The 26,104-nt window shown below is 42.0% G+C and overlaps 1 protein-coding gene across 3 annotated transcripts in view; it reads left to right on the plus strand.

Moving 5' to 3' along the window:
* The window catches only part of LOC131459966 (protein diaphanous homolog 3-like), a 231,728-nt gene that overhangs the window by 127,717 nt on the left and 77,907 nt on the right, over positions 1-26,104 (plus strand). For all 3 annotated transcript variants that reach the window (XM_058630164.1, XM_058630166.1, XM_058630165.1), the window contains one exon: positions 4,437-4,572. In XM_058630164.1, the coding sequence (XP_058486147.1) occupies positions 4,437-4,572 (136 nt within the window). The remainder of the gene's footprint in view (positions 1-4,436; positions 4,573-26,104) is intronic.

Genomic DNA, 26,104 nt, shown 5'->3' on the forward strand with positions numbered 1-26,104 from the left:
TCATAGTTTAAAAGGTCTAAATATGATGATATTGGTGTTGTATCGGACATGAAAGTGTGATATTTTGCCATCCCTGATCACTTGTACAGTCAGTAGACTCAATAAAAGGACATAAGTTAACTTTCCTTCAACATTAGAATTCATACACTGCACTCCCCTGCTAAACGGGGCTGTGTGAATAACACATGAGAGGGGAGATGAGGAAGAGGAAGATTTCAATCATGCGCTGTCTGTCTCTTGGCTGTGAATTGTTGAGCTGTTGACACCATCGTTTGAGTTTTAACAACCTTACCTCAGGGATCACAGAACATGTCCCCGCAGTGGATGCCGTACCGATCGATTTAATCTGTCTTAACAGACAGGCAGAATTTAATTAGATAGTTTTTTTGACAATAAACTACACACCTGCCCTAAGTTGGGTTGTAAGAAAATAATGATACACTAAAATGTCGGTAGTAATTCATGGCGTGATACTGCATCGATTCTTTTTGAAGTATTGTATCAATATGGGGCCACATGGCGCTGCAGTGGCTTGCACCCTGGTTTGTGACCTGGTCTGACAGCGAGCCTTTCTGTGCGGAGTTTGCGTTTTCTTCCTGTGTTTGCGTGGTTTTTTTTCCCAGGTTTTCCAGTTTCCTTCCACAGTCCAAAAGTATGCAGAGCAGCGGTCGCACTTGACTTTATAGCTGTCGGTCATTTTGATGGACAGGGTTGTAAAACCCGGCAACAATAACATTTATGGCACTTTAAGTTTTCAGGCACAGAATTTTATTTAGTGCTTTAATTTTTTCCACTGTGACAGCTGAGGCAGGCCACTAAAACATCGCAGCGCAATGTCTCGGCAAATATAAATGATGCAAAGATACATGATTAGACAACCCCAATTAAAATGTGAGCAAACTATTTACAAGAAATGAAACGGAACTCAGCTGACCTTCTTTAGCCTGTCCTGAACTCAAACCTTCCTCCTGCTCTGCAAGGACTTGGTGCTCGCTTCAGCGTAATCAAACGCATCAAGTGAGAGAGAGAGAGCGAGAGACACTGCTGCAGAGCGATTGCCATTAGGTTCTGTGACTTTGTCTCAGACAGACGACTTCTCATGGCAGTTTTAATGTTGTTCTGAAGGCTGAAACCACGCTCTGCTGCCATACTGGCCATACGGACTGGAATCACCAGTTTTAAAGTCAGGGAACATTTCTCCAAGCGAAGCGATCACGCAGTGCTGTCAGCACCTGTCGAAATGGTGGACAGCCTTCAGATTTTGTCATGGTAGAAGAAAAAAGAATTCTCGGTTAACGCGACCGTAGGTGAGGGGTTAATTGGACCCTCAGAACTGACTGTAGATGTGAGTGTGTTTCTCCATATGTTTGCCCTGCAATTTCTCCTATGTCAGCTGGGATATGGAAATATTCTTCAAAATGTGTTTCTGACAGTGGTTTTGTGTTGTAGTTAAGCAACCAACCACTAGTTAGCCATCTGACTCTCTCACCCTCCTTCTACTCCCCTCACTAGACAAAGAAAAGTTAATATTGTTCATGCATGTGTTATTTTTACTATGAGTGTGACCTTATAGTATCCCAATATATTGTATCGGGATATATCATATTGCCAGATTCTTGCCAACACACAGGCCTAGTCCTACAACGCCATATTGTTGTTAGCGTTGAAGTTACACTGAATGTTGTTTCATAACTTGTAGCACCTTAAAGGTAGCAGTTGATTAGTAAATTGCATATTTACGGTCCAACTTGTGCGAAGGCTGTTCTGTACTCGCATCATCATCATCATCGTTGCCTTTTTCTTTCACATAGCATTCCTTTGAGGGCCTTGCCATGCACGAAAACTCATCAACCTTCGTGTCCACACCAGGAATTGAGAAAATGGAGATCTGACTTAATGAGTTTTGCGGGAATTATAGCTAAAAACATAATTCCACATTTTGTGTTTCCTGGAGTCACGCAGCAGACAGACGTATCTGTATCTTGGTTACCATGGCAATCATGGTAGTGGCCAAAAGTTTGTTTGCTCTCGTCTTTTTCATCTTTATGTTAGGGCGAAACGGTCCACAATGATAACCTGCTAAGCCAGTCATTGCGCCACCTACTGGCAACAGGAAGTACACCATCAGTAATAGATGTTTCATTTACATAAGGCTTTACATAAGGCTTTTCAGTCAATCAATTTGAATTTTCCACTGTAATAGTTAAAAGTACATAAGAATTGAAAAGCATCACTTATGAAGGCAGACACTATTCCCTGACTCAGAAATATCATTGAACTCATAAAACTTGCATTTGGAACCCATGAAACTAGGATTCAGAATTAACAAACCATACAGTGGCAATGGAGATGGCCTTTGCCATTTATGTTCCCTGAAGGCCAACGGTAGATCCTCCTGCAGTCTGAGACTGAGTAAAGTGTCACTAGAAGGATATTCAGTTGATTGCAATCTGTAATCTAAATTAACTATTGAATTAATATGAACACATATATAGACTTTGTTGATCATCATATAGTTTTATAAATAAAAGTAAAAACCGAAACGTCATTTTGACAACATGGGCAGTTTTGTGTAACCTCAAGCACATGCTCTATCTCCAAGTGTATATGGAGAAAAGTTTATTTCATGTTTATTTTGTTATATTGTTTTGTTAATGCCAAGAGCTAGTATGTTAGTTTAGTTATACGTATGTTTACAGCTACTCTTGGTGGATAGTGAAGTAAATATAAAACCTTTACCCACACAAAAGCAGCACCTGTAAACTGTGTTCTATTGAATTAAATTGCAGTTATTATTACTCACCTGTAGTTGAGAGATTAGAGTGGCTACTAGGGAGGGGCTTTTTAAGCAGAAACACTTTATGAATATTCAACAAGATTATGAATCAAGTATTCAAAGATGTTAAACCCCAGTGCATGGTAGCCAGTGAAAGTAATGCAGGGTTCATAGCATGTTGAGCTTAGAGGAGCAGCTAACAAGAGGCATTCATGCATGTAAACATACATGGAATCCTCTAATAATATGTCTGCCGCTACTGTGTGATACCTTTTTTCTTAAGGCAATCACAATGAAACATTTTCCAGTGTAGTATCTTTTTTTTTTAAATAATTACAAAAAGTCCCTTTTGATAATTGACTCTTTTTATATTCAAACAAGCAATAGTATATTCATGCCCTTCAGTAGTGGCCTTCTAGGGATGAGCATTTCAGGCAACTGTCAATGGGTTTTATCTGAGGATTATTCATAGTTGCTGCCACCCCCATCCCCAACACACAAATACACACACACAAACACACACACAGCCGAGCAATGTTCTCACAATAATTTACATAAACAGGCTCATTGTTTTCTTTTGCTATTCATTTATTTCAGTTCAGTGTGTGCTTGTATGGCGTGTGTTTATCTGTCCTTTCTCTCCTCTCCTCTATTCCCACGCAAGCACACACACACACACACACACACACACACACACACTTCACAAGCGAAGTAAAAGTTATGTGTTAAATATTTCTCAAAAACTAAAAATGAACACATTTTAAATGAAAACCTGCTGGTGTGTGGACATTCTGCTCCTGACTTTGTAGCACAACACTGCAGGTTTAATAGTTAACAAAAATGGTAATCTATAATGACTGTATTATAGGAAGGTCAGTGGCGTTGTTATATTTTCACTGTAATATGATAATGGGTTAAAAGGTGCAACTGGATGCCATAAATAAAAAGCACAAGTAACAGTTGATATATAATTTCTGCTTCCATCAGTCCACATATTTTTCCTCTCCATTGTCTTGTTTTTCCTCAGTGTTTTTCATTTCAGTCATGTCTGCTGTATTTGTTGAATCTGTTTCTATCTTTTTTAACACATTCATATGTTATACCTTCTTAGCATGAAGCACTTTATTTGTATAATGCCTGTGACTTTATCACTTCTGCTGAATCCATTCAGTTCGCTTGTGTGTCAGTCAAAGTTTTTTGTTTGACATTTCCGACCTCGTTGCTAGCACTTCTTTTAACTCATAAAGTTGTCACTGTCCCAGGAAATATATTATCTGAAAGCATAATTTATAAAAATGACTATACTGTTTAATAATAATGATCGTATTTTTGTGTGAAGTTGTTTTTGTTTGTTTTCAAATTTGAATCCCATTTCGAACAAAAAGTGACATCCTAGTTTGGCATCTTAAAAAAGTGGGTCCTCACAAAGCAAGTTTGGGAAACACTGCTTAATATGACTTTTAATATGACTAATTGAATGTGATAGATGTTTGTTAGGTTTGACAGCTCCCCCTGCCTTCGACAAGCTCCACACTACTGTAATTAACCCCACTTAAGTTATTTCTCTCTCTCTCTCTCTCTCTCTCTCTGTCTCTCTCTCTCCATATATATATATATATATATATATATATCTTTTTACATCCCTCATTCTCCCTCACAGCAAGCGCTAAAGGAGAACCTGAGGCAGAGGGAGGCAGAGGAGAAACAGAGGCGAGCACGAGCGGCGAAGGAGAAGGCTGAGCGTGAAAAGCAGGAGAGACAGCAGAAGAAGAGGAGGCTGCTGGAAGTCAATGCAGGTAGAGGCCGCTCAATCCGCTTTCCCTGTCAACCTCTTGCGTTGTTAAGCCCTTTACAGGAAGCTGTGTGCTAAATCAATCTACAGTTAAACGGTGCAAGAGATCATTCAAAGAGAATGAGCTCTTAATTTAATTAAGAAAAAAAAAACAACCAAAAAAAAAAACAATGTCCAGTGTCAGTGGATTGAAAGACACACATTTTCTCACAAAGCAGTATTGATCTGGAAAAAATTAAAACCTACATCCAAAAAAAATCTCTCTAACCTTTATATAACCAGAAATAAAACTCATTGGGATTAAAAGTTAATAAAGGCACAGATACATCCGACTCAAAGTAAATGTCATAAAACGTACATACTAATCTACTTAAAATACACAATAATATCAATTAAAGTGCACTTCGGCAAAACATCTACAACCTGTCTCCAAGTAATTAAAAAATACTTAAAATGTCCAATCAAACAATTTTAAAGCTTGTTCCAGGAGGAGGGAGCCTAATATTTAATAAGTATAAGACAATAAGTTCAAGTCCTGGGATCGAAGACTTAAGAATTTAAATATGTTGGTGTTTGGATCTGCAGGGGGACAATCCAGACCATTCAACACTCACAGACAACACAGAGACGTGTCTGCTCTTTAAAGTTAGTGATGAATCTCAGAGCTCCATGGTAAACGGTATCCAGAGAATGTAAGCTTTGAGAAGATACATGCATATATAAAGACAGATGAGACCTAATTCTTAAAAAAATTAAAAACCCTGTTTCAGTTTGAGAGATTCAGCAAGTCATCAATGTTTGAACCTTAAAACATGGTGATCGCCAGCAGGTATTTCAATTTTGAATTTGAGAATAACATAAGTTTTGTTTTGTCAGAGTTTAAAACAAGCTTTAGATTTTCTAAAATTAGGGTTGCACCGAAATGAAAACTGTTGGCCGAAACCAAAAAACTGAAATTCAGGAAACACTTGCCTGAAAAATGATTATCATTTCTCATCACGCTGCTTTATCCCCACATCCAAGTAATGATCTTTATGATGGGGTCAGATCAGTCAGGATGAAGTGCAGGGGATCAGAGATCTTAGTAAAACGGGCTGACAGACTGAGTGCTGGGTGGCTGAGTGCACTTTTCATTGTTTTCACTCCGTGGTCCGTCTCAAACTCTTTGTGTAGAAGACACTTTAGTGCTGCAATTAATGGAATCACGTCTGCCACAGATGCATCAGATGAGCTGATCTCTTTAGTTAACTGCTCAAAAGGGGGCAAGAAGAGAGAGAATGTTCTCCATTAAGAAACACAGTGAATGTCGTGGGGAGTTCATAATCTGCGCTGTATGCAGCCAGATTTCGCTTTTGTGCAAAGATACTCTCCAGCATTCAATAGGTTCTGTTCCTCCGTGTCCTTACATCTTGTTGGAACCGCTTTATTGGTTCTAAGCAGGAATTTTCGGTGCATCGCTACCTAAAATTACAATAAGGTTAGTCCATAATAGCACTTCATTCATACATAGTGGTTCCAGGTAATAATATAACTTATTTTTTAGACATTTTACCACAACACAAGTGAACAAACTGGTCAGTATTTCTACAAGCATGTATGATGACCTTATACCCAGGTCAACTGATTATCCCATTATAACTAACAATGGTGGTATTGGTAAAATGAAATTATATGCAATTTTATGTCAGTACATTTTGCAAACAAAGGTTTGGCCTAACATTAAAATGTTACAGTCACCTTGTGTGTGCAAATAATTACACTCTAATCATTGACTTTTTTTTGAGAAAGCACTCTTTATTAGAAGATTGATTATTTTCCAATTAAAGACATTATTTCTTAGACGATAACACAAAAGTCTACGAAGTCTCATTGATGTTTTGGGCCAATTTAAAGCCTCAAACAAATCGACTCAAGTGAAACAAAACAAGGATGATTGATTCAGTCTGTCCCTCCAATTACCCCGCACTGTTTTTAAGCTATTGTCGCTATAGAGATGAGAAAATAATAAGCAATTTGAAGAAATACTGTTTTTTTCCCCATTGCATCCACTTCTTTTTTGGCTTCTGCCTGTAGGGGTCGCCTCAGCATCTGCCTCCATCGTGCTCCATCCCTTTTGTCCTTGTTTTTTTTCCCATTGCACATAAAATACAATTTTATTGCCACACAAACAGTAGATGTTTTGGAGGATTTATTGTTTTTTTAAGCCTTGTCCATTGTAGTTGCCCTCTGGGATTGTGTTCCTTGAATATTCACTTAACAGGTTCCATGGCTTTAGACATGAAAAAAGCAAATGTTTACCTCACGCCAGAGCATCTGGTTCCAACTCTCTCTTTATTTTTTTTTGCCCCATTCCCTTTTGAGCGCCACTGATGCCATAAACTTGTTCAACATTGCACAGCCTCCAGACCCACATCATGCCAAAAACTGATGCTGGCAGAGCAGTTTAGGTTTGGCAGCTTCACCTCTGCACCAGCATCTGACGTGACTGTGCCAGCCACTGTAACACTCCTGTAGACATGAGAGACAAGCAGAGTAAACCAACATGTTCTTTTCCAGTAACTGCTGTCTGTGGGCTCACCATCTACAATCTAACCAAGTTCACTCTTGGCTCAAACATTATTCAAACTTGTCCCCTCTTTTCCTTTTGCTCTGCTTTGAATTCCCCTAAATTGTCACTATTCCCCAAAGAGGGCGAGAAGTTTCACATAGTGCTGTGCTCATCCAAAGTTTGAAAGTAATGAACAGGATTCTGGTTGGATGGCTTATGTGCTGTCTCTGTGTTAGTCCACTAATTGCACCATATCTCACCCTCTGTTATGCTGTGGTTATGTGGAAATACCAGCAATGGATTTAAAGCCAGAAATTAAGCACAAATATAGGCCAGTCTTATACGACGAAATATTTTAAACGAGACAAAACAATCAAAACAGAAAAAGTTTTATTTCTGCTTAGATAAATGTAGAATAAAATGCAGTGTTGAGTGTTTAAATGAAAGAGAGGGAGAGATGTGTAGTCTGTGTAAATGTTTAGATATATTCTGTATTCTGTTCTGTTCTGATGAGACTTGCTATTTGGTCAACTTACAAAACAATTTACTGTCAGCCAAGGGTTAGGGGGTTAGGCACATACTGGAATCAACAATTAAATTGAGGTTTCCAAATCCAAATCCAAATTTGAAAACAAGAAAGAAAAAAAAAGCAAACCTCAAAGCCTACTATTTAATCATGCTATTTTATTAGGGTTCGAGCAACAAGGTTGCAAGAACCCTATTGAAATGCAAAAGATTATTATTATTAGGGTTCGAGCAACTTGGTTGCAAGAACCCTATTGTAATCGTAAGAGTTATTCTTCTTCCGCCTTCCAAATGAATCGCGTTTTTGAGGCCCTGAACATGCCCCAAAACTCACCAATTTTTGCAACCTCATCAGACCTGGTGTAAATTTACGTTTATTAGTGTTTCGGGAAATGTGCGTTAAAAAATGAAAGTGGGCGGGGCAAATAACTGCTCCACCCCCTAAAACGCGTGGGCCTGAGAAGCACGTTTTATGTTCATGCACGAAACTTGGTACACGCGTTCCTTAGGTCGGGCCGGTCAAAAAAGTCAGGGTAGCCGAAGCTCTAAAACGAACAGGAAAGCCGCCATCTTGGATTGAAAGTTCATTTTTTTCCGATTTTGGCCATTTCACACAATCGGTATTTGAACGAACTTGTCCTAGAGCTTTAATGGGATCACCTTCAAACTTGCTGAGGTCACTGTGGACAAGTTGAGGATCTAAAGTTATTGAAAACTTTTTAATAAGTATCATGGCGTACGAGAAAGGGGCCGGCAAAGTTGGTGAAAATTTAAGTTTTTCGCCACAGGCAACAAAACTCTTATAACTTTGCGATAGAAGGTCACATCCCAACCAAATTAACTAGGGTTGATGATTGACCATTGCTGAAGAAGTCTGTGAAAAAACCGTACATTTTTAGCACAGCGCCTCCTTGTGGTAACAGAAAATACAAAAAATACACAATTTCGGTAATAACTTTTACATAGTTAATTGTATCAAACTCAAAATTTGTGAAAACGTTCAAAACACATGATAGATGATGCGTGCTTAATATGATAACAAATCATTCAACGGTGTTGCCATGGCAACACTGCAAAGTCAGATATTTGTGACAAATAAACAAACTGCTACAACTTTGCGAATCCGAGTCCAATCTGAACCAAACTTGCTTGGATTGATGATAGTCCAGCCCTGAAGACGCCTATATGAAAATATTCACTTTCAAAAACAGCGCCCCCTGGTGACAGCAGACACTATGACGCCTGGTATTTTAATGAACTAGTCCTAGAGCTTTTGTGCGATCACCTTTAAACTTTGTGAGGTCACTGTGGACAAGTTGAGGATCTAAAGTTATTAAAAGTTTTTCAAAATGTCGCATGGTTTTCGAGATAGGGGGCGCCAAAGTTGGCGTTCATCAATATTTTTTACAACAAGAGGCGAAACTCTTACAACCCGTAAAACTTGTCCTCCTGAGGAGCACGTTGAATGTACATGCACAAAGCTTGGTACTCAAGCGTTCCTTAGGTCCAGACGGTCAAAAAAGTCAGCGTAGCCAAACCTCTAAAGCGAACAGGAAAGCCGCCATCTTGGATTGAAAGTACATTTTTGGCAGATTTTGGCCATTTCGCACCAATGGTATGTGAACGCACTTGTCATAGAGCTTTAATGGGATCACCTTCAAACTTTGTGAGGTCACTGTGGACAAGTTGAGGATCTAAAGATATTAAAAGTTTTTCAAAATGTCGCATGGCTTTTGAGATAGGGGGCGCCAAAGTTGGCGTTCATTCATATTCTTCACAACAAAAGGCAAAACTCTTATAACCCCTAACACTTGTCCTCCTGAGGAGCACGTTTAATGTACATGCACTAAACTTGGTACTCACGCGTTCCTTAGGTCGGGACGGTCAAAAAATTCAAAGCAGCCTAAGCTCTAAAACAAACAAGAAAGCCGCCATCTTGGATTGAAAGTACATTTTTAGCAGATTTTGGCCATTTCGCACCAATGGTATGTGAACGCACTTGTCATAGAGCTTTAATGGGATCACCTTCAAACTTTGTGAGGTCACTGTGGACAAGTTGAGGATCCAAAGGTATCAAAATCTTTTCATTAAGTATCACGGCGAACAAGAAGAAGGGCGGCAAAGTTGGCGAAAATCACGATTCCTCGCAACACACATCAATTTCTTATAACTTTGCCATGGAAGGTCAGATATTGACCAAACTAGTGACAATCGATGATGGGCCCTTGCTAAAGATGTCTATGCAAAAACTGTAAATTTTGAAAACATCGCCTCTTGGTGGTGGCAAACACTAGGAAGTCTGGTATTTCGCAACACACAACAAACTCTTATAACTTTGCGATTGAAGGTCAGATCTTAACCAAATTTGTGATGATCGATGATGGGCTTTTGCTGAAGATGCCTATGCAAAAACTGTACATTTTGGAAACAGTGCCACCTGGTGGTAACAGAAAGTACAAGTTCACAATTTCCCTGATAACTTTAACAAATTTCCTTGTATCAAACTCAAAATTTGGGAAAACATTCAAAACACATGGTAGATGATGCGTGCCTAATATGATAACAAATTGTTCAACAGTGTTGCAATGACAACACTGCAAAGTCAGATATTTGCGACAAAAAACAAACTGCTACCACTTTGCGAATGCTATTCGAATCTGAACCAAACTTGCTAGGATTGATGATAGTCAATCCCTGAAGATGCCTATATGAAAATATTCACTTTCAAAAACAGTGCCCCCTGTTGACGGCAGACAATATGACGTCTGGTATTTCGCTACAACAACAAACTCTTATAACTTTGCGATGGAAGGTCAGATCTTAACCAAACTCGTGACGATCGATGATGGGATCTTGCTGAAGATGCTTATGCAAAAACTGTACATTTTGAAAACAGCGCCTTCTGGTGGTAACAGAAAATACAAGTTCACAATTTCCCTTATAACTTTAACAAATTTCATTGTATCATACTCAAAATGAATGAAAACATGTAAAACACATGGTAGATGATGCTTGCTGAATATGATAACAAATCGTTCAATGGTGTTGACATAAGAACACTACACAGGATCCACTCTACTGAGTTGTTCGTCAGTGCAGTAACCTTTGTTCGCCACATGATGGAGGCATTTGCCTACAAATCTATCAAATCTAACATTTACAGTTTCTCATGCTGCTCTGAAAGGGAAAGATGGGGCAAAAGGTACTGCAAGAGAGGCCAAGGAAAAAAAAAACAGGGAAAATGGGAAGAGAGAAAAAGTAACAGAGGGAAAAAAGAGAAAATGCACCCTAAATTCTTATAACATCAGATGTTCTATCACAAAAATAACTAGTTAGGGTTCGAGCAACAAGGTTGCAAGAACCCTATTGAAATGCAAAAGATTATTATTATTATTATTATTATTATTATTATTCCTAAAAGTAAATCGCATTTTTGAGGCCTTTCCCATACCCCAAAACTCACAGATTTTTGTGACCGCATCAATCGTGGTGTAAATTTACGTCTGAAAGTCGTTCGGGGAAAATGCGTGGAAAATTGGAAGTGGGAGGGGCTAAAAAGTCACGCAAAAAACTTCTATTAGGTCAACTCATGTCGGGTTTAACGTAAGTGAACGAAACTTGGTACACACGTTCATTAGGTGGGGACGGTCAAAAAAGTCGATGACGACTTTCCCGTGAAACCTACAGGAAATCCGCCATCTTGGGTTGATTGGCGATTTTTTGGCGATTTTGGCGAATTCGCAGCAATGGTATTTGAACTAACTCCTCCTAGAGTTTTCGTGCGATCACCTTCAAACTTGGTGAGGTCCCTGTGGACCAGTTGAGGAGCTCACGGTATCAAAAGTTTTTTCAAATGTCGCATGGCGCACGAGATAGGGGGCGGCAAAGTTCGTGATGATTCTGATGTTTCGCATCAGAAAAAAAAAACTCTTATAACTTTGCGATGGAAGGTCCGATCCGAACCAAACTTGCTATGATTGATGATGGGCCATGGCTGAAGACGTCTATGAAAAAACGGTGAAGTTTGAAAACAGCGCCTCCTTGTGGTGAAAGAAAATACACAAAAAAAAAGTTTTTTTACGATTTCGGGAATAACTTTTACACAGATAATCGTACCGCACTCAAAATTGGTGACAACAGTCAAAACACATGGTAGATGATGCGTGATCAATATGACGACAAATCGTTTAACGGTGTTGCCATGGCAACGACGCAAAGTCGGATTTTTGGGACAAAAAATCAAACTGCTACAACTTCGTGAATCCTGGTCCGATCTGAACCAAACTTGCTAGGATTGATGATAGTCCGGCCCTAAAGACGTCTATATGAAAATATTAAATTTCGAAAACAGCGCCCCCTGGTGACAGTAGACAATATGACAGCTTGTATTTCAATTATCTCCTCCTAGAGCTTTTGTGTGATCACCTTCAAACTTGGTGAGATCAATGTGGACGAGTTGAGCATCAAAAGTTATCAAAAGCTTTTTAAAATATTGTATGGCGTACGAGATAGGGGGCGCCAAAATTGGAGATAATAATAATTTTTCACAACAGACAATGAAAATCTTATAACTTCGCGATGGAAGGTCTGATCCCAACCAAACTTGCTATAGTTGATGATGGTTAGTTGCTGAAGACGACTATGTTGCTGAAACGGTACATTTTGAAAACAGCGCCTCCTGGTGGTGGTAGAAAATTCTAAAAAAACAAACTGTTACAACTTTGCCAATCCTGGTCCGATCTGAACCAAACTTGCAAGGATTGATGACAGTCCGGCCCTGAACACGTCTATATGAAAATATTCATTTTCAAATACAGCGCCCCCTGGTGACAGCAGACAGAATTACATTTATAGTTTTTGATGCTGCTCCAACAGGGATTGTTGTATCCACTTGAAACTTAGTATGTGGGACCCCAGACCCTTCCTCAACATGTCCGTAAAAGGTCACCTCCCTACAGGAAGTGGAACGCCCGAAACAGGAAGTAAAGTCTTACATTGTCCGATTGACACGAAACTAGATATGTGAGTTACTGGACCTTCCCTGAACATGTTTACGGAGACGCCGTTGACCAAACAGGAAGTCGGCCATTTTAAACAGGAAGTGCCCTCTAACTTTGCCGTACGTTGTCCGATCTGCACAAAACCTTATATGTGACACCAGGGACCTGTCCTGAGCATGTCCGTAAAAGGTCACCTCCCTACAGGAAGTGGAACGCCCGAAACAGGAAGTAAAGTCTTACATTGTCCGATCTGAACAAAACTTGATATGTAAGACAAGGGAACTTCCCTGAACACGTTTCCAGAGACGAACAGGAAGTTGGCCATTTTAAACAGGAAGTGCCCTCTAACTTTGTCGTACGTTGTCCGATTTGCACGAAACCTTTCATGTGACACCAGGGACCTGTCCTGAGCATGTCTGCAAGAGATGACCTCCCAACAGGAAGTGGAATGCCCGAAACAGGAAGTCAACTCTAAGATTGTCCGATCTGCACAAAACTTGATATGTAAGACAAGGGAAGTTCCCTGAACACGTTTACGGACACGCACTTGACCGAACAGGAAGTCTGCCATTTTAAACAGGAAGTGCCCTATAACTTTGCCATACGTTGCCCGATCCCCCTCGAAATTTGGAACGACGTATGCGGGGACACCGCTGAAAATAACTAGTACTGAAAATAACTAGTACTGAAAATAACTAGTACCGCGCGCGGTGAATGAACGGGTGAGAGCGCGAGGCACGCGGGGAGCCGTGGCACACGGCGACCCGCGTGGGTCGACTCGAACCCGTTCAGAACCGCGCGCGGTACTAGTTATTTCTAAAATTCAGCTTCAATTCTGATACCATCAGTTGTTTTTCACAAAAATAACAACTTATAGACGAAATCACACTGTTAGACCTCAGACCTCAGACCCGCCCTGAACATGTCTGTAAAGGATGACCTCCTTACAGGAAGTACAACTCCCGAAACAGGAAGTAAAGTCTGACATTCTCCGATCCACACGAAACTTGTTATGTAAGTCAAGGTACCTTCCCTAAACACGTTTACAGACACGCCTTTCACCCAACAGGAAGACGGCCATTTTAAAAGGACATGCCTGACATTGCGCGGGGATGCAGCTGAAAATAACCAGTACCACAAGCGGTGAATGAACGGAAGATGAGGAAGAGGACTCGCGCTGCGACGTGGACGCACGGGGACTCGCGAGTCGTCAAGCTCGAACCCGTCAATTACCGCTTGCGGTACTAGTTATTAGGGTTCGAGCAACAAGGTTGCAAGAACCCTATTGAAATGCAAAAGATTATTAGGGTTCGAGCAACAAGGTTGCAAGAAACCTATTGAAACTGAAAGGATTATTATTAGGGTTCGAGCAACAAGGTTGCAAGAAACCTATTGAAACTGAAAGGATTATTATTAGGGTTCGAGCAACAAGGTTGCAAGAAACCTATTGAAACTGGAAGGATTATTATTATTATTCTTATTATTCCTTAAAGTAAATCGCGTTTTTGAGGCCTTTCCCATACCCCAAAACTCACAGATTTTTGTGACCGCATCAATCCTGGTGTAAATTTACGTCTGAAAAAGGTTCGGGGAATGTGCGTCAAAAATTGAATGTGGGAGGGGCCAAAACGTGCGAAGCGACCTGTCAAAATTCACCATGACCAACACAATTATCGCACATACACGAAAATCGGTACACATGTGTAGTGGGTCAGGATGAAGAAAAAATTACATTATGACCATGATCCAAACCCAACAGGAAATCCGCCATCTTGGGTTGATTGGCGATTTTTTGGCGATTTTGGCGAATTCGCAGCAATGGTATTTGAACTAACTCCTCCTAGAGTTTTCGTGCGATCACCTTCAAACTTGGTGAGGTCCCTGTGGACCAGTTGAGGAGCTCACGGTATCAAAAGTTTTTTCAAATGTTGCACGGCGCACGAGATAGGGGGCGGCAAAGTTCGTGATGATTCTGATGTTTCGCATCAGAAAAAAAAAACTCTTATAACTTTGCGATGGAAGGTCCGATCCGAACCAAACTTGCTATGATTGATGATGGGCCATGGCTGAAGACGTCTATAAAAAAACGGTGAAGTTTGAAAACAGCGCCTCCTTGTGGTGAAAGAAAATACACAAAAAAAAAGTTTTTTTACGATTTCGGGAATAACTTTTACACAGATAATCGTACCGCACTGAAAATTGGTGACAACAGTCAAAACACATGGTAGATGATGCGTGATCAATATGACGACAAATCGTTTAACGGTGTTGCCATGGCAACGACGCAAAGTCGGATTTTTGGGACAAAAAATCAAACTGCTACAACTTCGTGAATCCTGGTCCGATCTGAACCAAACTTGCTAGGATTGATGATAGTCCGGCCCTAAAGACGTCTATATGAAAATATTAAATTTCGAAAACAGCGCCCCCTGGTGACAGCAGACAATATGACAGCTTGTATTTCAATTATCTCCTCCTAGAGCTTTTGTGCGATCACCTTCAAACTTGGTGAGATCAATGTGGACGAGTTGAGCATCAAAAGTTATCAAAAGCTTTTTAAAATATTGTATGGCGTACGAGATAGGGGGTGCCAAAATTGGAGATAATAATAATTTTTCGTAACAGACAATGAAACTCTTATAACTTCGCGATGGAAGGTCTGATCCCAACCAAACTTGCTATAGTTGATGATGGTTAGTTGCTGAAGACGACTGTGTTGCTGAAACGGTACATTTTGAAAACAGCGCCTCCTGGTGGTGGTAGAAAATTCTAAAAAAACAAACTGTTACAACTTTGCCAATCCTGGTCCGATCTGAACCAAACTTGCAAGGATTGATGACAGTCCGGCCCTGAACACGTCTATATGAAAATATTCATTTTCAAATACAGCGCCCCCTGGTGACAGCAGACAGAATTACATTTATAGTTTTTGATGCTGCTCCAACAGGGATTGTTGTATCCACTTGAAACTTAGTATGTGGGACCCCAGACCCTTCCTCAACATGTCCGTAAAAGGTCACCTCCCTACAGGAAGTGGAACGCCCGAAACAGGAAGTAAAGTCTTACATTGGCCGATTGACACGAAACTAGATATGTGAGTTACTGGACCTTCCCTGAACATGTTTACGGAGACGCCGTTGACCGAACAGGAAGTCGGCCATTTTAAACAGGAAGTGCCCTCTAACTTTGCCGTACGTTGTCCGATCTGCACAAAACCTTATATGTGACACCAGGGACCTGTCCTGAGCATGTCCGTAAAAGGTCAACTCCCTACAGGAAGTGGAATGTCCGAAACAGGAAGTAAAGTCTTACATTGTCCGATTGACACGAAACTAGATATGTGAGTTACCGGACCTTCCCTGAACACGTTTACGGACACGCACTTGACCGAACAGGAAGTCTGCCATTTTAAACAGGAAGTGCCCTATAACTTTGCCATACGTTGCCTGATCCCCCTCGAAATTTGGAACGACATGCGCGGGGACGCCGCTGAAAATAACTAGTACTGAAAATAACTAGTACTGAAAATAACTAGTACCGCGCGCGGTGAATGAACGGGTGAGAGCGCGAGGCACGCGGGGAGCCGTGGCACACGGCGACCCGCGTGGGTCGGCTCGAACCCGTTCAGAACCGCGCGCGGTACTAGTTATTTTTATTCTTATTATTCCCCCAAATGAATTGCCTTTTTGAGGCCTTTCCCATACCCCAAAACTCACCAATTTTTGTGACCGCATCAATCCTGGTGTAAATTTACGTCTGAAAAAGGTTCGGGGAATGTGCGTCGAAAATTGAATGTGGGAGGGGCCAATAAGTGCGGCGCCACCTGTCCAAATTCACCATGACCAACACAAATATCGCACATGCACGAAATTCGGTACACATGTGTAGTGGGTCAGGATGAAGAAAAAATTACATTATGACCATGATCCAAACCCAACAGGAAAGCCGCCATCTTGGGTTGATTGGCGATTTTTTGGCGATTTTGGCGAATTCGCAGCAATGGTATTTGAACTAACTCCTCCTAGAGTTTTTGTGCGATCATCTTCAAACTTGGTGAGGTCCCTGTGGACCAGTAGAGGAGCTCACGGTATCAAAAGTTTTTTCAAATGTCGCAAGGCGCACGAGATAGGGGGCGGCAAAGTTCGTGATGATTCTGATGTTTCGCATCAGAAAAACAAAACTCTTATAACTTCGCGATGGAAGGTCCGATCCGAACCAAACTTGCTACCATTGATGATGGGCCATGGCTGAAGACGTCTACGAAAAAATGGTGAAGTTTGAAAAGAGCGCCTCCTTGTGGTGAAAGAAAATACACAAAAAAAAAGTTTTTTTACGATTTCGGGAATAACTTTTACACAAATAAACGTACCGCACTCAAAATTGGTGACAACAGTCAAAACACATGGTAGATGATGCGTGATCAATATGACGACAAATCGTTTAACGGTGTTGCCATGGCAATGACGCAAAGTCAGATTTTTGGGACAAAAAATCAAACTGCTACAACTTCGCGAATCCTGGTCCGATCTGAACCAAACTTGATAGGATTGATGATAGTCCGGCCCTAAAGACGTCTATATGAAAATATTAAGTTTCGAAAACAGCGCCCCCTGGTGACAGCAGACAATATGACAGCTTGTATTTCAATTATCTCCTCCTAGAGCTTTTGTGCGATCACCTTCAAACTTGGTGAGATCAATGTGGACGAGTTGAGCATCAAAAGTTATCAAAAGCTTTTTAAAATATTGTATGGCGTACGAGATAGGGGGCGCCAAAATTGGAGATAATAATAATTTTTCATAACAGACAATGAAACTCTTATAACTTGGCGATGGAAGGTCTGATCCCAACCAAACTTGCTATAGTTGATGATGGTTAGTTGCTGAAGACGACTATGTTGCTGAAACGGTACATTTTGAAAACAGCGCCTCCTGGTGGTGGTAGAAAATTCTAAAAAAACAAACTGTTACAACTTTGCCAATCCTGGTCCGATCTGAACCAAACTTGCAAGGATTGATGACAGTCCGGCCCTGAACACGTCTATATGAAAATATTCATTTTCAAATACAGCGCCCCCTGGTGACAGCAGACAGAATTACATTTATAGTTTTTGATGCTGCTCCAACAGGGATTGTTGTATCCACTTGAAACTTAGTATGTGGGACCCCAGACCCTTCCTCAACATGTCCGTAAAAGGTCACCTCCCTACAGGAAGTGGAACGCCCGAAACAGGAAGTAAAGTCTTACATTGTCCGATTGACACGAAACTACATATGTGAGTTACTGGACCTTCCCTGAACATGCTTACGGAGACGCCGTTGACCGAACAGGAAGTCGGCCATTTTAAACAGGAAGTGCCCTCTAACTTTGCCGTACGTTGTCTGATCTGCACAAAACTTTATATGTGACACCAGGGACCTGTCCTGAGCATGTCCTTAAAAGGTCACCTCTCTACAGGAAGTGGAACGCCTGAAACAGGAAGTAAAGTCTTACATTGTCCGATTGACACAAAACTAGATATGTGAGTTACGGGACCTTCCCTGAACATGTTTCCAGAGACGAACAGGAAGTTGGCCATTTTAAACAGGAAGTGCCCTCTAACTTTGCCGTACGTTGTCCGATTTGCACGAAACCTTATATGTGACACCAGGGACCTGTCCTGAGCATGTCTGCAAAAGATGACCTCCCAACAGGAAGTGGAATGCCCGAAACAGGAAGTAAACTCTAAGATTGTCCGATCTGCACAAAACTTGATATGTAAGACAAGGGAAGTTTCTTGAACACGTTTACGGACACGCACTTGACCGAACAGGAAGTCTGCCATTTTAAACAGGAAGTGCCCTATAACTTTGCCATACATTGCCCGATCCCCCTCGAAATTTGGAACGACATGCGCGGGGACGCCGCTGAAAATAACTAGTACTGAAAATAACTAGTACCGCGCGCGGTGAATGAACGGGTGAGAGCGCGAGGCACGCGGGGAGCCGTGGCACACGGCGACCCGCGTGGGTCGGCTCGAACCCGTTCAGAACCGCGCGCGGTACTAGTTATTTTTATTCTTATTATTCCCCCAAATGAATTGCCTTTTTGAGGCCTTTCCCATACCCCAAAACTCACAGATTTTTGTGACCGCATCAATCCTGGTGTAAATTTACGTCTGAAAAAGGTTCGGGGAATGTACGTCAAAAATTGAATGTGGGAGGGGCCAAAACGTGGGAAGCGACCTGTCAAAATTCACCATGAACAACACAATTATCGCACATGCACGAAAATCGGTACACATGTGTAGTGGGTCAGGATGAAGAAAAAATTACATTATGACCATGATCCAAACCCAACAGGAAATCCGCCATCTTGGGTTGATTGGCCATTTTTTGGCGATTTTGGCGAATTCGCAGCAATGGTATTTGAACTAACTCCTCCTAGAGTTTTCGTGCGATCACCTTCAAACTTGGTGAGGTCCCTGTGGACCAGTTGAGGAGCTCACGGTATCAAAAGTTTTTTCAAATGTCGCATGGCGCACGAGATAGGGGGCGGCAAAGTTCGTGATGATTCTGATGTTTCGCATCAGAAAAACAAAACTCTTATAACTTTGCGATGGAAGGTCTGATCCGAACCAAACTTGCTGTGATTGATGATGGGCCATGGCTGAAGACGTCTATGAAAAAACGGTGAAGTTTGAAAACAGCGCCTCCTTGTGGTGAAAGAAAATACACAAAAAAAAAGTTTTTTTACGATTTCGGGAATAACTTTTACACAGATAATCGTACCGCACTCAAAATTAGTGACAACAGTCAAAACACATGGTAGATGATGCGTGATCAATATGACGACAAATCGTTTAACGGTGTTGCCATGGCAACGACGCAAAGTCGGATTTTTGGGACAAAAAATCAAACTGCTACAACTTCGCGAATCCTGGTCCGATCTGAACCAAACTGGCTAGGATTGATGATAGTCCGGCCCTAAAGACGTCTATATGAAAATATTCAATTTCGAAAACAGCGCCCCCTGGGGACAGCAGACAATATGACAGCTTGTATTTCAATTATCTCCTCCTAGAGCTTTTGTGCGATCACCTTCAAACTTGGTGAGATCAATGTGGACGAGTTGAGCATCAAAAGTTATCAGAAGCTTTTTAAAATATTGTATGGCGTACGAGATAGGGGGCGCCAAAATTGGAGATAATAATAATTTTTCATAACAGACAATGAAACTCTTATAACTTCGCGATGGAAGGTCTGATCCCAACCAAACTTGCTATAGTTGATGATGGTTAGTTGCTGAAGACGACTATGTTGCTGAAACGGTACATTTTGAAAACAGCGCCTCCTGGTGGTGGTAGAAAATTCTAAAAAAACAAACTGTTACAACTTTGCCAATCCTGGTCCGATCTGAACCAAACTTGCAAGGATTGATGACAGTCCGGCCCTGAACACGTCTATATGAAAATATTCATTTTCAAATACAGCGCCCCCTGGTGACAGCAGACAGAATTACGTTTATAGTTTTTGATGCTGCTCCAACAGGGATTGTTGTATCCACTTGAAACTTAGTATGTGGGACCCCAGACCCTTCCTCAACATGTCCGTAAAAGGTCACCTCCCTACAGGAAGTGGAACGCCCGAAACAGGAAGTAAAGTCTTACATTGTCCGATTGACACGAAACTAGATATGTGAGTTACTGGACCTTCCCTGAACATGTTTACGGAGACGCCGTTGACCGAACAGGAAGTCGGCCATTTTAAACAGGAAGTGCCCTCTAACTTTGCCGTACGTTGTCCGATCTGCACAAAACCTTATATGTGACACCAGGGACCTGTCCTGAGCATGTCCGTAAAAGGTCACCTCCCTACAGGAAGTGGAACGCCCGAAACAGGAAGTAAAGTCTTACATTGTCCGATCTGAACAAAACTTGATATGTAAGACAAGGGAACTTCCCTGAACACGTTTACGGAGACGAACAGGAAGTTGGCCATTTTAAACAGGAAGTGCCCTCTAACTTTGCCGTACGTTGTCCGATTTTCACGAAACCTTTTATGTGACACCAGGGACCTGTCCTGAGCATGTCTGCAAGAGATGACCTCCCAACAGGAAGTGGAATGCCCGAAACAGGAAGTCAACTCTAAGATTGTCCGATCTGCACAAAACTTGATATGTAAGACAAGGGAAGTTCCCTGAACACGTTTACGGACACGCACTTGACCGAACAGGAAGTCTGCCATTTTAAACAGGAAGTGCCCTATAACTTTGCCATACGTTGCCTGATCCCCCTCGAAATTTGGAACGACATGCGCGGGGACGCCGCTGAAAATAACTAGTACTGAAAATAACTAGTACTGAAAATAACTAGTACCGCGCGCGGTGAATGAACGGGTGAGAGCGCGAGGCACGCGGGGAGCCGTGGCACACGGCGACCCGCGTGGGTCGGCTCGAACCCGTTCAGAACCGCGCGCGGTACTAGTTATTTTTATTATTATTATTATTATTATTATTCCTAAAAGTAAATCGCATTTTTGAGGCCTTTCCCATACCCCAAAACTCACAGATTTTTGTGACCGCATCAATCCTGGTGTAAATTTACGTCTGAAAGTCGTTCGGGGAAAATGCGTGGAAAATTGGAAGTGGGAGGGGCTAAAAAGTCACGCAAAAAACTTCTATTAGGTCAACTCATGTCGGGTTTAACGTACGTGAACGAAACTTGGTACACACGTTCATTAGGTGGGGACGGTCAAAAAAGTCGATGACGACTTTCCCGTGAAACCTACAGGAAATCCGCCATCTTAGGTTGATTGGCGATTTTTGGGCGATTTTGGCGAATTCGCAGCAATGGTATTTCAACTAACTCCTCCTAGAGTTTTCGTGCGATCACCTTCAAACTTGGTGAGGTCCCTGTGGACCAGTTGAGGAGCTCACGGTATCGAAAGTTCTTTCAAATGTCGCACGGCGCACGAGATAGGGGGCGGCAAAGTTCGTGATGATTCTGATGTTTCGCATCAGAAAAAAAAAACTCTTATAACTTTGCGATGGAAGGTCCGATCCGAACCAAACTTGCTATGATTGATGATGGGCCATGGCTGAAGACGTCTATGAAAAAACGGTGAAGTTTGAAAACAGCGCCTCCTTGTGGTGAAAGAAAATACACAAAAAAAAAGTTTTTTTACGATTTCGGGAATAACTTTTACACAGATAATCGTACCGCACTCAAAATTGGTGACAACAGTCAAAACACATGGTAGATGATGCGTGATCAATATGACGACAAATCGTTTAACGGTGTTGCCATGGCAACGACGCAAAGTCAGATTTTTGGGACAAAAAATCAAACTGCTACAACTTCGCGAATCCTGGTCCGATCTGAACCAAACTTGCTAGGATTGATGATAGTCCGGCCCTAAAGACGTCTATATGAAAATATATAATTTCGAAAACAGCGCCCCCTGGTGACAGCAGACAATATGACAGCTTGTATTTCAATTATCTCCTCCTAGAGCTTTTGTGCGATCACCTTCAAACTTGGTGAGATCAATGTGGACGAGTTGAGCATCAAAAGTTATCAAAAGCTTTTTAAAATATTGTATGGCGTACGAGATAGGGGGCGCCAAAATTGGAGATAATAATAATTTTTCATAACAGACAATGAAACTCTTATAACTTGGCGATGGAAGGTCTGATCCCAACCAAACTTGCTATAGTTGATGATGGTTAGTTGCTGAAGACGACTATGTTGCTGAAACGGTACATTTTGAAAACAGCGCCTCCTGGTGGTGGTAGAAAATTCTAAAAAAACAAACTGTTACAACTTTGCCAATCCTGGTCCGATCTGAACCAAACTTGCAAGGATTGATGACAGTCCGGCCCTGAACACGTCTATATGAAAATATTCATTTTCAAATACAGCGCCCCCTGGTGACAGCAGACAGAATTACATTTATAGTTTTTGATGCTGCTCCAACAGGGATTGTTGTATCCACTTGAAACTTAGTATGTGGGACCCCAGACCCTTCCTCAACATGTCCGTAAAAGGTCACCTCCCTACAGGAAGTGGAACGCCCGAAACAGGAAGTAAAGTCTTACATTGTCCGATTGACACGAAACTAGATATGTGAGTTACTGGACCTTCCCTGAACATGTTTACGGAGACGAACAGGAAGTCGGCCATTTTGAACAGGAAGTGGCCTCTAACTTTGCCGTACGTTGTCCGATTTGCACAAAACCTTATATGTGAGTTACGGGACCTTCCCTGAATATGTTTACGGAGACGCCGTTGACCGAACAGGAAGTCGGCCATTTTAAACAGGAAGTGCCTTCTAACTTTGCCGTACATTGTCCGATCTGCACAAAACCTTATATGTGACACCAGGGACCTGTCCTGAGCATGTCCGTAAAAGGTCCCCTCCCTACAGGAAGTGGAACGCCCGTAACAGGAAGTAAAGTCTTACATTGTCAGATTGACACAAAACTAGATATGTGAGTTACGGGACCTTCCCTGAACATGTTTCCAGAGACGAACAGGAAGTTGGCCATTTTAAACAGGAAGTGCCCTCTAACTTTGCCGTACGTTGTCCGATTTGCACGAAACCTTATATGTGACACCAGGGACCTGTCCTGAGCATGTCTGCAAAAGATGACCTCCCAACAGGAAGTGGAATGCCCAAAACAGGAAGTAAACTCTAAGATTGTCCGATCTGAACAAAACTTGATATGTAAGACAAGGGAACTTCCCTGAACACGTTTACGGACGCGCATTTGACCGAACAGGAAGTCGGCCATTTTAAACAGGAAGTGCCCTATAACTTTGCCATACGTTGCCCGATCCCCCTCGAAATTTGGATCGACATGCGCGGGGACGCCGCTGAAAATAACTAGTACTGAAAATAACTAGTACCGCGCGCGGTGAATGAACGGGTGAGAGCGCGAGGCACGCGGGGAGCCGTGGCACACGGCGACCCGCGTGGGTCGGCTCGAACCCGTTCAGAACCGCGCGCGGTACTAGTTATTTTCATTATTATTATTATTATTATTCCTAAAAGTAAATCGCATTTTTGAGGCCTTTCCCATACCCCAAAACTCACAGATTTTTGTGACCGCATCAATCCTGGTGTAAATTTACGTCTGAAAGTCGTTCGGGGAAAATGCGTGGAAAATTGGAAGTGGGAGGGGCTAAAAAGTCACGCAAAAAACTTCTATTAGGTCAACTCATGTCGGGTTTAACGTACGTGAACGAAACTTGGTACACACGTTCATTAGGTGGGGACGGTCAAAAAAGTCGATGACGACTTTCCCGTGAAACCTACAGGAAGTCCGCCATCTTGGGTTGATTGGCCATTTTTGGGCGATTTTGGCGAATTCGCAGCAATGGTATTTGAACTATCTCCTCCTAGAGTTTTCGAGCGATCACCTTCAAACTTGGTGAGGTCCCTGTGGACCAGTTGAGGAGCTCACGGTATCAAAAGTTTTTTCAAATGTCGCACGGCGCACGAGATAGGGGGCGGCAAAGTTCGTGATGATTCTGATGTTTCGCATCAGAAAAACAAAACTCTTATAACTTTGCGATGGAAGGTCCGATCCAAACCAAACTTGCTATGATTGATGATGGGCCATGGCTGAAGACGTCTATGAAAAAACGGTGAAGTTTGAAAACAGCGCCTCCTTGTGGTGAAAGAAAATACACCAAAAAAAAGTTTTTTTACGATATCGGGAATAACTTTTACACAGATAATCGTATCGTACTCAAAATTGGTGACAACAGTCAAAACACATGGTAGATGATGCGTGATCAATATGACGACAAATTGTTTAACGGTGTTGCCATGGCAACGACGCAAAGTCGGATTTTTGGGACAAAAAATCAAACTGCTACAACTTCGCGAATCCTGGTCCGATCTGAACCAAACTTGCTAGGATTGATGATAGTCCGGCCCTAAAGACGTCTATATGAAAATATTCAATTTCGAAAACAGCGCCCCCTGGTGACAGCAGACAATATGACAGCTTGTATTTCAATTATCTCCTCCTAGAGCTTTTGTGCGATCACCTTCAAACATGGTGAGATCAATGTGGACGAGTTGAGCATCAAAAGTTATCAAAAGCTTTTTAAAATATTGTATGGCGTACGAGATAGGGGGCGCCAAAATTGGAGATAATAATAATTTTTCATAACAGACAATGAAACTCTTATAACTTCGCGATGGAAGGTCTGATCCCAACCAAACTTGCTATAGTTGATGATGGTTAGTTGCTGAAGACGACTATGTTGCTGAAACGGTACATTTTGAAAACAGCGCCTCCTGGTGGTGGTAGAAAATTCTAAAAAAACAAACTGTTACAACTTTGCCAATCCTGGTCCGATCTGAACCAAACTTGCAAGGATTGATGACAGTCCGGCCCTGAACACGTCTATATGAAAATATTCATTTTCAAATACAGCGCCCCCTGGTGACAGCAGACAGAATTACATTTATAGTTTTTGATGCTGCTCCAACAGGGATTGTTGTATCCACTTGAAACTTAGTATGTGGGACCCCAGACCCTTCCTCAACATGTCCGTAAAAGGTCACCTCCCTACAGGAAGTGGAACGCCCGAAACAGGAAGTAAAGTCTTACATTGTCCGATTGACACGAAACTAGATATGTGAGTTACTGGACCTTCCCTGAACATGTTTACGGAGACGCCGTTGACCGAACAGGAAGTTGGCCATTTTAAACAGGAAGTGCCCTCTAACTTTGCCGTACGTTGTCCGATCTGCACAAAACCTTATATGTGAGTTAAGGGACCTGTCCTGAGCATGTCCGTAAAAGGTCACCTACCTACAGGAAGTGGAACGCCCGAAACAGGAAGTAAAGTCTTACATTGTCCGATCTGAACAAAACTTGATATGTAAGACAAGGGAACTTCCCTGAACACGTTTACGGAGACGAACAGGAAGTTGGCCATTTTAAACAGGAAGTGCCCTCTAACTTTGCCGTATGTTGTCCGATTTGCACGAAACATTTTATGTGACACCAGGGACCTGTCCTGAGCATGTCTGCAAGAGATGACCTCCCAACAGGAAGTGGAATGCCCGAAACAGGAAGTAAACTCCAAGATTATCCAATCTGCACAAAACTTGATATGTAAGACAAGGGAAGTTCCCTGAACACGTTTACGGACACGCACTTGACCGAACAGAAAGTCTGCCATTTTAAACAGGAAGTGCCCTATAACTTTGCCATACGTTGCCGGATCCCCCTCGAAATTTGGAACGACATGCGCGGGGACGCCGCTGAAAATAACTAGTACTGAAAATAACTAGTACTGAAAATAACTAGTACCGCGCGCGGTGAATGAACGGGTGAGAGCGCGAGGCACGCGGGGAGCCGTGGCACACGGTGACCCGCGTGGGTCGGCTCGAACCCGTTCAGAACCGCGCGCGGTACTAGTTATTTTTATTGTTATGATTATTTAATTTTCAGGGCTGCAA

Source organism: Solea solea, chromosome 5, assembly GCF_958295425.1.
Source record: "Solea solea chromosome 5, fSolSol10.1, whole genome shotgun sequence".
Taxonomy (NCBI): Eukaryota; Metazoa; Chordata; class Actinopteri; order Pleuronectiformes; family Soleidae; genus Solea; species Solea solea.